Here is a 14,344-nt window from a genome sequence, read left to right on the forward strand (position 1 = left end):
GAACTAACCTCATTATCTCTAGCCTGATTTTCGCTTGCATATTCATACCTGCCTCTGGAAATTTCCACTACATGCATCCGACGAAGTGGGTATTCACCCACGAAAGCTCAAGCTCCTAGATGTCTGTTAGTCTATAAGGTGCCACAAGACTCTTTGCTGCTTTTACAGATCCAGACTAACACGGCTACCCCGCTGATACTTGTTCCAATAACTGTTTCTTTTGAGCAGTGGTCTGCTATTGAACTATAATAGAGGCCCATATCTGACAATAGACTGTTCAGACATAAGGCTCCCCACTTGGACCCCCCCCCCAAATAAAATAAAATACTATTTTGCACTTACGTAGCAGCTGTTAAGAGGATCAAATATGTTTTTGTTCCTTTCTGACGCAAATGCCAACAAGCAAGCTTTGGAGTTAGATTCTAGAAGACAGGCAAACCTCGGTGACCGCCCTTCAGGCGGAGTGTATTTTCAAATGCAGCATTTAAAACCAGTGTAAAACCCAGAGCTCTGTGGAATGCCATTTGCTACAGCTTTGCAGTTGAGGGAGATTAAGGGGCTCAGCTCACTCACTCATTGCTCAGAGTTCCATCTGGACTTCAAATGCTGGGGCTACAATATCCTCTTCACAACAGTATGCAGAAACTAGGATCCTCTTGACAACCCATTATTCAGTAGGAAGGAATGTATTACTGACTGCAAGACACATTCAGGGTTAGAGTTACTTTACAGTAGTGTAAGTTTCCAAGGGCCAGAGGAAACATTCATTCTGTTTTCCCATGCTCTAGATAGCTAATGCTGCTATGATATTTAAGATCATCCCTTCAAAGTTAGGGACATACCAATATCTAACTTATGCCCACACATTCCAGGTGTACCCAATTTGCATGCCCGCCTGATATCTGCACATCTACATTAGACACACAAACATTTGTGCACTCCTAACACTGAAAATCTGGCCCTTGAAAACTCAGCACATTATCAAATTGTTTATCAAGGTCCTCGCTGTCTGGTTTGTATTTTACTAGATCATGTGGAGAGTATACAACTGCCAGCCTTTCAAAAGAAAAACAACCAACTCTTAATACTTAATTTTTGTAATGAGATTAAGATGTCACCTGACTCACCCAGTGAGCTATTCTTTTGCGAGCTAGAAAATAAGGATTTGGGGCATACCATGTAGCCTCCAGCCCCACAAACAGTTGCAGGCAGGGCCCACTGCCAAGCTGAAGTTTAGTTTTATAGAAAAGGAGAAATTGGGTGGCCTTTCTAAGCACTCTTCTTTTTATTTACTCCCTGTGCCAGCAGCACACTTCTGCTTCGGGGGGTGGGGGTCAGGCTGAAAAATCATCTGGCTCTCTTGGGCAATGGTTCTTTCCAGAAGGGGTAGTCAGAAGGAAATCACTCTTGTACAGTCAGAAACGGAAGGGAAAGAACAGTCCATGTACAGATGCCTATTGCCCATTTCCACCACAAACAAATGGATTATCAGAAAATCAGGGCCGGCTCCAGACCCCAGCGCGCCAAGCGCGCGCTTGGGGCGGCGTTCCCCGGGAGGGCGGCAGGCAGCTCTGGTGGACCTCCCGCAGGCATGCCTGCGGAGGGTCTGCTGGTCCCGCGGCTCCGGTGGACCCCCCGCAGGCATGCCTGCGGATGCTCCACCGGAGCTGTGGGACCAGCGGACCCCCCGCAAGCATGCCTGCGGATGCTCCACCGGAGCCGCGGGACCGGCAACCGCCAGAGCGCCCCCCGCGGCGTGCCACCGTGCTTGGGGCAGCGCAAATCCTAGAGCCGCACCTGCAGAAAATGCTTGAGGGGGCTGAAGTTGGAAGGCCAGAGGTTTGACCCATAATACCAGCCATGTTTTGGATTGTGAGTACATGTGCATGCATGCAGGCACACACCCCTCCCCATTTCCATCTACTCCATACTTTTGAACAGGTGAACTTTTCACAAATCCTATTCTGCTGCTATCGCACCACGCTCCGTGCTCACCAAAGAGCTAGCAAACAGGGGACAAGTCACAGACACGGAGCTCTAACTGGGCCATTTTCTAGGTTCTTGTGAAAATGCTGCATATAGGCACTGACAAAAATGATACTGTCTCTGAAGATATGAGCTTTTACAGCATGCTCTGTACATTAATCAAACCAGCCACCGCTGATAAGCAATTTTTCTAAAATTTGGAGGAGGTGCAGAGATCCTAGCCTAAAATCTTGTACAGCAAGTTCCCACCTGAAGAATCGAAACCCTCACCCCAAAAACAAGTTTACAAATGAGGAGAAAGAATTTTATAATAAAATTGTTGACAAAAGATTTTTCCTCCAAGGTACAGAGCTTAGTGCATTAGCCTTTCATCTTTGCAGAAGAGATCAAATGCTGACAGAGTGCACAAGTGAAAGCGATTTTGATGATGTGCATCCTAGCTCTGTAACTGTGACCAGCACAAAGGCAACATACAATTCAGGATGATTGGCAATCTCTGTAAGAGAAGCCCAGGACTAAAAATAGCAAGGGGTCTTGCAGGTCAGGAAGGATTAGAGGACATTGGCAAGCTTGGGTAGAGGAGCCTGCACAGTGCCAGCCTGTGGCGTGCATGGCTGAATGCAGCACTATTAAGCCCACATTTTCATGGAGCATTAATCCCCTCCACAGAATTTAAGAGAAGCTGGTAAGGCTTTAGCTACAGCAGAGCAAGAGGTAGTGCTACAAATGCAAGACACAATTCAGATTGTTGGGATCCAGTGGCGGTTTGTTATATTTATGTCATAGTGCTAGTGTAGTGCTGTCAGTGGGTCAGCTGAGTCTTTTATACCTGCATCGTACTTTCCAGAGTTTATCAAGGACATCCTTTTACGTAGTGAATGTGTTTCATACTATGGATTATACACATTCATTAAAATAGTTTATGATTCTGATTTTGGGGACAGGACCACACAGCATTTCTAAGACCCAGGAAGAAAGCCCCCAAAGTAATAAGGCAGTGCTCTAACTTGTCGTCTGATTTATTTTCCTATCGCCACTTTCAGATATTTACAGCAGGCTCCCCCCACCTCTTCACGAATGTTTCAGATATTAACAAGAATATTAGAGAAGCCAAGTGTTCAATCGCTTTGAGGATCCCCATAATCTTTTGCTGCATCAGTAACGTTCAGAGTTCCACTGTGTGAGAGCAGACGTACAGATTTTAAAACAAGTCTAATCACAGATTAATTAATAGGCAGTACGTTAATTAATCCAGCATGTAACTATCTGCAGCCTGGTGCCCTTTATAAGACTAAAACAAATCCTGAATGCACTTTATCAGTAGGCATCATCAGGTCAACGTCTTTCCCCAGGGTTTAAATGGGGGTGGTTGAGAGGGCAAACGGTATACTTATTCACCGCCTCACAGAACTGATAAAGCCACTGAAAATGACTTCACAGCATTTATACTCACACACCCTTCTAAATCCTATCAAGTGCTTGCTTTGTTTGTTATGTTATTACTTTATTGGATAAGAACTGAAGTGGGGCTCAGCTGCTAAAATAATAGGCCGTTGCTCTTACTGGCTCTCTGGAATGAATAGTGCTGTCTCTACATCAAGCAGCTGAGTACTTGTGGGTCTGTCTCTCCCATCAGCATCATTTCTCAGCACCTTACAAACATCAGTGAATTTACCCCCATAACACTCCTGTGAGGTGGAGGAGCAGTATTATTGCCATTTTATAGATGAAGCACAGAGATTAACGCCCGATTTTCAGAGGTAGTCAGCATCCATAACCTCCTTTACAGTCCATGAGAAATGGATGTGTTCGCCACACTTGGGGGCAGGGGGAAATAATCAGGCCTTAAGTGATTTGCTCAAGGTCACACAGAAAGTCTGTGGCAGAGCCAGTTATAGAACCCAGAATTCATAAGACTCCAACCACTGAGTCACCCAGAAAGCCATCCTTCCTGCATATCAATAGTGAATCAAGCCACACAACACATGCCACCACATTTTTCTGTAGTCCTTTAAAGAAGGCATGTTCTAGCAAATTGCTTTTTCTGATTATTTTTGGAATACTTAACCCTGAGAATTAGGCAACTTACAAGACTCACTTCACCTTCTTGATGTAAGTTAAGTAGCCCACCAGCAATGACTGGACTAACAAGAACTAATCTACAGTCCAAAATTATGTGCCTCAAATAAGGATCCAGTCTCCCCACATATTCACGTTGGTACTCATCTGGCAGCCTGTTCTCTGAAGACAATCCCTTAAACCTGTGGAGTCCCACCAACGTCAGTAGCTCTGCATTGGCCCTCCTTACAGAATCAGGATTTAAATATTCCAAAGGAAACTGATATGAAAGTAAATACATAAAATAAAATGGTCATAAAGAATGTCAAGTGGGCATCCACTCAGTTAATATTTCAGCGTGAAATTCCCTTCTTCCTGAGGTTTGCCTTAGATGCTTAGGGCTCAATCTTTTCTGCGTATATGAAGTCGTATACTGTTGCACATTTTAGGTCAAAACCACCCTATTTCCACAAGAGCTGATTTTACAGGATACAGAACGGTGCAGATCTTATCAGTAAGAGCATCAGGACCATACGGATGTTTCAGTGACCTGGGAGCAATATTCATAAATCAACACTCAATATAATAATTGCAGGTTAGTGACAAGAGTGAGTTTCTTTGGGTCTTCACCCTCCCGCCCCCAAAAACAGCTCAGGAAAGGGTGAGCATTCCCAAGTACAGCAGTAGCTGTGGGAAAACCTGTTGCCCCTTTGGAAACTGCAAATATGCCCCTTCTTTTGGCTGATAGTCTGGGAAAGGTCACAGCTGCAAAGGTTGAACACTGGAGGAAACTTGCAAGACTCCAGCTAGTAAGGAGAACAAACTAAGGCTCCAAATCTGCAGTGAGATCTGCTTGCACAAACTTCTACATCTGTGCTGGGACCCATTGTTTTCAATGGAGATAAGGGTCTATGTTCACTTTCACTGAAGTTGTTAGGGTAGTAGATGGCAAATTTGAAAAATGAAAGGAGGACTAGGATAAATATAATTCCACCATCTGTTTAAAGAGAAACATTCTGTCACCTTTCTCTTGTCATCTAAATATTTAACCAGGTCATTTCTACAACAGCAGCAGAAACTGCTGTCCCAGACTAGGAAGAGGCAGCAACAGATACGTTTTGAATGGGTGTCTTCTCTCACTCAGGTAATAAACAAAAGCTCCAAATGCAGTTCAGTTGAACATAATGTTCTCAGGTTTTCACCCTCTTTTGAAGGATCCTTGAAGTAGAATGACACCCTCAAATTTAGGACTGAGATCATCTCTTCCCCAGAGTTCACTGTAGATTTATGCCTATGAGGCAGCTCTGTAGATTTTTTTCTCTGTTATTTAGTGTGAATATTAGGGTTTTCTAAGTATAATTTTTTAGGAGTTCTAAATAAATATACATCTTACACTGACCAATTTTGTCATCGTGCACATAAAATATTAGCGATTACTTGCTTGTGACAGTCAACTGTCACAAGTTTAAACAGATCAAGAAAAATGAAAATTCTGGGATCAAAGATTATTTGATTGCCTAATATTACATAAACTGGCCTCAATGTAAGAAGGTTTTTGTTGAAGGAGAAACTTTCATAGAGACACGATGTCAATAAGAATTCCGTCAAACACTGCTTGCAGTAAGCATTACAGACATATCCCGAGCGAGTGTCTACTCAAGGCAGAAGCAGGAAGCCTATCACAATTGTTTCCTTTGATGTTTAAAATTGAATATTTCTTATAATAAATAAGGGGAAGGGGCAGAAATTGTGTTAAACCTTTTGTCAAAATGTATCTCTTATTGAATTCCAGTGGTGTCAGTAGACCAGGGATGAATTTAAGCTTTAAAGTTCAGCAAGTCTTCTACAAGCATAGTTCAACCAGACGAAGTACAGTAGCAACAAGTTTCTAGGTTGTGAATACACTTAAGCACATGAATAACTTAGCCAGGTGAGTAGTCCCATTATCACATGTATAAGCGTTTACAGGTTGTGGTTCAATACTACTATTCCACCTTGGTATAATATGCTGTCAGCACAGGATACCACAGGTCTAATGAAATTCAAACCACCATTCATAGTGATGTCATTCAATTTCAGTGCCTCAGCATGAAATAAGAAGATTGCAAAAATTTGCTTAATTGGTGGCTGTTGAGATGAACTAACTATTTATATATTGGATTAAAAGCTTACTTGTGAAATTTAAAATCAAGCTGCAGAGCTACTTAAAAGTATATTTCAACTGCAGAATTAATAATTGTGCATGTCATATAGGTAGCTCTCTATACCACTGATAATTACATTCACCAATACATTCTTCATGATTTACATACTTAGCCTCAGACAGAAAATGAAAGCCTAAAAAGTGTAAGATAGTTGTGCAGACAGAGGAAAAAAGCATAAGTGTTTGATGTGAAAGGACCACTTATTTACTATAGAACTTTGCAAGTCTACTCAACACTGAATGTACATTTCATTATTATTTGAATTTTAAAATACAAGATTACAATGACATACAACTAGAGATATCCATACAGTGCTCTGGACACATATCCCATAAATTAAGAAGTCACAACAGAAAGCAAAAGATATACCCCAAAATATATTTGTCTCAGCCCACACCTTTTAAGGGCTAAAAGAGACATTCTGGGGCAGTCTTTTTTTTTTATTTAAATGTTACAATTTTTAATTTACAGGATAGGTACTTATAGTTGTATTTTTAAAATGTAGTAATCATTTACAAAATTAAAGTGAAATGTAACATCCACAATTAAACAGATTTACATAATAATAATACAAGAACTAGGGGTCATCAAATGAAATTAATGGGCAGCAGGTTTAAAACAAATAAAAGGAAGTTCTTCTTCACACAGCGCACAGTTAACTTGTGGAACTCCTTACCTGAGGAGGTTGTGAAGGCTAGGACTATAACAGTGTTTAAAAGAGAACTGGATAAATTCATGGTGGTTAAGTCCATAAATGGCTATTAGCCAGGATGGGTAAGGAATGGTGTCCCTAGCCTCTGTTTGTCAGAGGATGGAGATGGATGGCAGGAGAGCGATCACTTGATCATTGCCTGTTAAGTTCACTCCCTCTGGGGCACCTGGCATTGGCCACTGTCGGTAGACAGATACTGGGCTAGATGGACCTTTGGTCTGACCCGTTACACCCGTTCTTATGTTCTTAATATAGTGAAATATAATTAAGTGATCCTTTTGCATCACTTATTTTATGTTGATTTTCTTCCATCTGCACAGCCATCTTATGCTATTGCAGGCTTTCATTTTCATTGGTGGCTAATAAAAGGAAGTGGCATGTAGTTTAGGTACAAAAATTAAGTTCTAGTTTTTAAAAAGTTGTACAGAACCTATACAGGGATTTAAAAATCCATTAAGACATTTTATTTGGATTTAACACCTTTCTTTGCAATATTTGCAACCCAAACAGAGAAACTTTCTCCCATTTGACAGCCAGAAAGTGAAGACATAAGTGAAATTGACTAGTGAAAAAAAAAATGGAGAGACTTCAATTATGAAGGGCTAGCTAGTGCAGGGGTTCTCAGACTTTTGTACTGGTGACCCCTTTCACACAGCAAGTCTCTGAGTGCGACCCGCCTTATACATTAAAAACACTTTTTCATATATTTAACATTATAAATGCTGGAGGCAAAGCGAGGTTTGGGGTGGAGGCTGACAGCTCGCGACTCCCCATGTAATAACCTCATGGCCCCTTGAGGGGTCCCGAACCCCAGTTTGAGAACCCCTGAGCTAGTGGGTGTATTTTCACTGACTAAGATTAATGAGAAACAAAAAGTAAACTATAGAAAACAGTGGAATTGAACATGGTTTAAAAATAAATTTCAGTCATCTAAACTAAGAAATTCTCTATTTTTTTAATCTCACAGCATCCCTTTACAATTGACTCACTTCAGCTCAAACCCAGATATCTACTATTTCAGAGTCATTCATCAGGTATCTGGTGTCAAATTATCATAGAGTATTGGACAATCGCATTAAAATAAAGATGTTTCTCACAGAAGCCTGTTTACACAAAAGGACAGTATGAGAAGCAGCTCCGTACCTCAAGTTCAGTTTCTCTTCGATTGATGTCATCCGTGGATTGATTTAACTTTTCCAGTTCCCCCTAGAAAGAACAAAAACACAGGCATGCACTGAGTGATCAGACACCAACATGACCGAGAAGGAAAGGTTCTATTAAATGTCATCTGGCATCCCCCAAAGAAAGCACATTAGGGCTCTGGCTGTAATGTTAAATGAAAACAGGGATTTGGGACATTTGGAGGAACTCAGCCAGAGGTTATAGGTCTATTATAGGAGTGGGTGGGTGAGATTCTGTGGCCTGCAATGTGCCCGAGGTCAGACTATATCATCAGGATGGTTGGTCCCTTCTTGGCCTTAGAAGTCTGTGAGTTTACCACCTAGTCTCAGCAGTCAGCTACTCAGGAAAGAGAAAAACAAGCTGAGAAATTTCACTTATATTCTAGTTTTAATAAAGTACAGTTCTTGCTTTGGGTTATTCTTATTTAGTATTAATAAATATGACATACAATCTGTATCTTAAAAGCATGTGGCTAATGTCAGCTAGTTCCCAGTAAGACAGTTTTTAAGACAAGGCCATTTGTCTTCACAGTGGTAGGGAAGGAGGTATATACACAGACAAAGGCACAAAGACAAGGATTAGAACATAGTGTCAATACTGTAATAGAAACAGGCACATGCAAAGACAGTAAGTATAAAAAGGGACTCATCTCACAATACATTAGAAGCAGTTACACCAATACCCTCTTTCTGCAACAGAAGTATCAGAATTTAGCCCTCAATGTTGAATTGTACTAAAGGACCCACACCACGAATTGATCAACTATTGAGTGACTGTCCATCAAATTACATTAATTAATCTGGTCACAATGAAAAGATGTTAGTTCTAACAATATAGCTTTGTTACCCACAGAAGTCAGATTTGATTTCGGACTTTAAAGACAATTGTTTTTATTTTTTCTAATAGCAGGTTTTAATACACATTTCAAATTACTGTTTCGTTATCTAGGTAAGAAGGTTTTGCCCTACAAATGTTAAAGCAACAGACATTTATTTAGCCAGATGACCAACAAAAACCAAAAACAACCGCCACCACAATTTCATTAACAGCATGCAATCAAACTCCCAGTGTTGATTAGATAAATAGAGCCATATTCCAAATAAAAAAGAACCTAAGGACAAAATTTCAGTCATTGGGAGCTAGTGCACCTCAAGTCTCTGAAAAATCAGGCCACTTAAACATTGCTGAAGTGTCTGCAGGATCAGACTTATCTTTAGGCACCCACATCTGAAAATGTTGCCACAAATCTGTACAGCTCTCGCAAAGAGATACAGAAGACAGGTAGAGGCCCGATCCAGCAAAGACTTCTACATGTGCTTAACTTTACACACAGCCAGTAATCCCACTAAGGGACTACTCAGGGCATAAAATTAAGGCTGGGTGTAGGTCTTTGCAGGATTAGGGCCATACTGATCTTTCCACCAAGCAATAGGTCAGGGCATGAATTTGAGGGGAGAAAGATAAGGAACATTGTTCAAAAAATGATTCAAGAGCATTTTAAAATCACAGGTAAAAGGCAAGTAACATTTTGTATTTCAAGCCTGTGTTTTCCTTTTTAATTAAAATCCCACCATTATTAATTATTATTAAGAATTTTTTCCCCTCCCTGAAGGTTTACAAAAAAGGTTTGATTTTTTTCAATCACAACAAAAAATGCAAGAGTCAGAATTTTAATTTAAAGGAAGGGAAGAGAGTCATGGCACAGAACATTTTAATGGAAAATATAATAATCTTAAACAACCAGCATGAACAGCTTAAATCATACTAATACAACTTCACAAATGCCCTTGTTCAGCTGTGGGCACCAAGCTAATAAGAGAGACCATGACCCCCTCCAACAACCTTATTTCAGGTTTCAGCTTCAAACATGTTTTGTTCCCCACTCCCAAGCCCAATCTTACTTAACAGCCAAGCCACAAATGATTCAGCTCTGGTCTTGTAACTATTGTACAGCGTTTTGAAAGACGCCCTGTATGAATGGTACTGAAGAAAATCACAGTTGCATTGTCTTGTCTGTATGCAGACACACACACCGCAGAAACCACTCTTCAGGTATTCTTGCAACCTGAGCATAATAACACAGGAGGTTTCCCTCTGGGTTTGGAAAGAGGCAGGTTGCTTTAAGTCCTGGGAGGCTCAGAAAAGCCCCCACACTGTGATGCTGCCTATGGGGGGGGGTGGCTTGTCTCCAGCGCACACACTGGGCTACCCAAAAGGGGGTCTTTTAAACCCCCTCTCCCGAAGGGGAGCAGGCAGGCACCCGATGCTCCAGCAGCCTCTCCACCCATCCGCAGAAATACCCCAGCAGAAACCTAATGAGCTCAGCGGGCAGATGCACAGCGGCTGCACGCCCCATCGGCTGGGGGGGCGGAGTAGCAAGGGGGTAACACGGGGGAGATCTATGGGAGACCTGTGCAGGGATGGGGAGCAAACGCAGTGACCCCTCACCAAATCAGGGGAACCCCCCCCTCACCAGAATTCCCCTCCCCCGCTCTGCGACCGCAGCTCCGTGCCGGACCGTCCCACCCCCAGGCTGAGGCCCATGGCTCCGGGCGCAGAGACTAGGCATTGTCCGCCCAAAGCGTGCGGGCTTGGGCTGAGCCAGCCCCCGGCACCGGCTCCGCAGCATCCCCGGGGCTCGCGCTCCTGCCTCACCTGGATCCTGGGGTCCACCTCTTCCTCCTCCTCCTCGGGGCAATCCCGCTCCTCGGGCCGGCTCCTCCGGCCCGCGGGCTCCATGGGGCCGCGCTCCCAAGCTCGGACCTGCCTGCAGCTGCCCGCGGCCGCGCGGGGAAAGGGGCTGCGGGGAGGTGTCGCTCTCGCCTGCCCACGCCCCCTGCCTGCCGCCCGCTCGCTCCCTCCCTGTCAGCCGGGCCCCGCCTCGGCCCCAGCCCCGCCCGCCGGCCTCGGCCCCGGCCCGGCTGCCAAATCAGCGGGCGAAAGCGGCCTCCCCACCCGCACGGGGACAAGCGCCGCCCCCGCCACCAGCCCGGCCCCGCGTGCTCTTGACAGCACCTGGCAGCCGCCCGCCGCCTCCTCGCGTCTCCTTTGTGCGGCTGCGGAAAGGGGCCGCGCTGCGGGCTCGGCTCCCAGCGGGCCGCTGGCCTCGCCGCACGGGCCCGGCGTCGGGGAGCGCCAGCCCCGGGCAGGTGTTACCGCCCGACGGGGAGTGACTGGGGCTGAGCAGCCCCAGCAGGAGGCAGTGACTCAGTCTCACCCTCACCGCTGCCCCGGCCTACAGGAGCAGCTGATGCCTTGTAGAAAACTTTGAAAACCAACCGCCTGCGGCCCAGTGGTGCCTGGCTCGTTTGGCCCCCGGGGGGGGTTGGTTTTTCATTGAGGACACACCCCTGTGAAAACAGGACCGTAGTTGTTTCCAAATGCCTCGCTTGCCCGTGGACCTTTGTGACATCACCATGAGCGCCACGCAACTGCGGCCCCGCTAACAACGCTCAGGGGCTTCAGGCGCAGGGCCGGGCTAGCTCATCAAGAGGGTTGGGTTTTTTCCCAGCAGTTTGCTGGGGAGGTTCCGCGGCTTGAAATGTTTTTGCAAAGCACTTTTAGAAGCCTTGGAAATTCAATCCGAACGAGGTTTTCTGGCGTGAGGCAGCTGAGCCAACACATTTTGTATCTGGTGCATGCAGCAAAAACATAAACAAACTCCACCCCAAAAAAATACAAACCCGCGATTGTCGTCATTGTGTCAGCAAAAAGGAACCTCGTCCTAGAACCCTTGGTGGTGTGTAAGAATAAGGCTTTACTGGCTAAGTGGCTAATGTAACCAAAGCAAAGCACACATAGCGCAGAGCTCTTTTTGATATAGGACTCCCTTAGTCCTGGGTTTATTACAGGATTAGCACCTCAACCCTAGTGAAAAGATAGTAGAGTTAACCCCTCTTCTTAGAACAGGCACAGCAATGGGAAGCTGCAGCAGGAATTCTGGCTCTTGTTCCTCTTACCTTCAGTTTTTGATAGTAGGAGAAGTAAAATCAAAGCTCCCACACCCATTTTTTCCTTCTGTCCACACCAAGGAGATTAAAAACAAGGGAGAGTCTTGGTCTCTGATTAGGGTTGCCAATTTTCCAATTGCAGAATAGGGAACACCGTTGCCCTGCCCTGCGGCCCTGCCTCTTCTCCAAAGCCCCACCCCCACTCACTCCATCCCCCTCCCTGCCTCACTTGCTCATTTTCACCAGGGTGGGGCTGGGGATGAGGGATTTGGAGTGCACCAGGGGGCTTGGCTAGAGCGGAGGGTTTAGAGTATGGGAGCAGGCTGGGGCAGGGAGTTGGGGTGCAGAAGAGGGTACAGGCTCCTGGAGGGAGTTGGGGTGCAGAAGAGGGTACAGGCTCCTGGAGGGAGTTGGGGTGTAGGAGAGGGTTCTGAGCTGGGGCACGGGAAGGGGTGTGGGCTCCACGTGGCTCTGATCTCAGGCAGCTCCTGGGAAGTGGCAGCATGGTCCTCCAGCTCCTAAACAGAGGGGAGGGCCAGGGGATTCTACACACAGCCCTAGGCTGCAGGCACTGCCCCTGCAGCTCGCATGGGCTGGGAACCATGACCAATGGGAGCTGTGGAGCCAGCGCTCAGGGCAGCACCTGCAGGTACGTGGAGCCTAGGAGCCTGAGGGACATGATGGCTGCTTCCCAGGAGCCGCACAGAGCCTGCCTGCCCGCCCCGCTGGTACTACAGCCACCCAGACTTTTAGCAGCTTGGTCAGTTGTGCTGACAGGAGCGGGTGGGGTCCCTTTTTGACCAGGAGTTCCGGTTGAAAACTGGGCACCTGGCAACCCTATCTCTGATCATTTAAAGGTAACGTGGTACAGAAAATGTTTGTTGTGCCCTTTTCCATTTTTTGTGAGAGATTTAAAAAAAAACAGTCCTCCTTTAGATGAGCAAGGAGGTTCTCCCTGGGGGACCACCCACCCTCTGGCTAGAAGTATCAGCTCTCGATTTAACCCTTTTTCTGGAGGACTGAATTTAAAACCATCCGCAGTCATCTCTATCGATCAGAGATCTTCTTTTTAGAAGCTTCCCCTTATCTCATTAGTTATTCTTTGAGCTACACATCCTCCCTCCCCTATTCCTTCTGGCCTTAAAACTTAGGCCAGGTCTACACAACAGATCTATATTGGGATAACTACATTGCTCAGGGGGTGTGAAAAATCCAGACTCCTGGGTGATGGAGCTATACTGACCTAGCTGCCCCCCATAGATAGTACCGTGTTGACAGGAGAGCTTCTCTCGCTGATATCTCTACTGCCTCTCTGGGAGGTGGATTAACTAACAAAAGCTCTCTGGCCAGCATAGTAGCATCTTCACTAAAGTGCACCAGTAGTGCAGCTGTGACCCTTTAGCACTGTATGTGAAGACAGACCCTTATTATTTTCAAGGCCTTCCTTCTCTTTGCAAATAAGGACCTTTCTTTACACATGCAATCATATTTCCTTAACCAAACTTAAGGTAACTAATTCTTTAATTTCCTATTTGTCTTACAATCTGTAAGAGTCTTTTAAAAAATGAGTGACCCTTTGTAAAAGTCGCTTTCTTTGCAAGAGATTCACCACTCCTACAATTGAGGGCTGAGAAAGTTCCCGCTCCCATTCTCTGCTCTTCCAGCAAATCAAGGAAAGATAAAAAATAATATTCCTGAGATTTATAAGGTGAAAAAGTAGACAAATTACAAATAATGTCTGAGCCTTCTTTATACAACCTAAAGCAGCAAAAAAAGGAGGGGCCATACACCTTTGAAATGACACCAACAGCCTAAAACAATGAGAAGGACAGGAGGTGCTGCATAAAAGCAGAACGAGAACACAGCTACAAATCATAGCGGGACTGTTTAAGGCTGCTAAGACAGCTTTGCACCACAAAAGGCTGTCGGTATTTTTTTTAAACTATTTCATTAAAGAAAAACAGTTATGGCCTGATCCTAAGAAGGGCTGAGCACCCACAACTCCTACTGAAGCAAACTAAGGAAATCTACAGAGAAAAAACCCACAGATTTCCGGACATCTGTGTCAGATATCCTTCATGACAATCATCAAGCCCTCTCATTCCCATGGCAACCTGGCTCCCTGTGAAGCCATGCTGGCCCACTGTCTCAAAGCCCAGAGCAGAAAAAGAGACTTAATGCTGACAAGCCCAGAATTCCCACTACCATTTTCCCATGGGTTTTCTGGAAACTGTTGCTATGTAACATGGATC

General features: G+C 44.9%; 1 protein-coding gene across 1 annotated transcript in view; it reads right to left on the bottom strand.

Moving 5' to 3' along the window:
• Positions 1-11,098, bottom strand: part of SH3BP5 (SH3 domain binding protein 5) — a 59,004-nt gene extending 47,906 nt beyond the window's left edge. Inside the window, exons 1-2 of the mRNA XM_045003961.1 lie at positions 10,798-11,098; positions 8,104-8,166 (exon numbers count right to left, since the gene is read on the bottom strand). Coding sequence (XP_044859896.1) covers positions 8,104-8,166; positions 10,798-10,881 — 147 coding nt within the window. The 5' untranslated portion in view covers positions 10,882-11,098. The remainder of the gene's footprint in view (positions 1-8,103; positions 8,167-10,797) is intronic.
• Between the last annotated feature and the right edge of the window lie 3,246 nt (positions 11,099-14,344).

This window comes from Mauremys mutica, chromosome 2 (genome assembly GCF_020497125.1).
Source record: "Mauremys mutica isolate MM-2020 ecotype Southern chromosome 2, ASM2049712v1, whole genome shotgun sequence".
Classification (NCBI taxonomy): Eukaryota; Metazoa; Chordata; order Testudines; family Geoemydidae; genus Mauremys; species Mauremys mutica.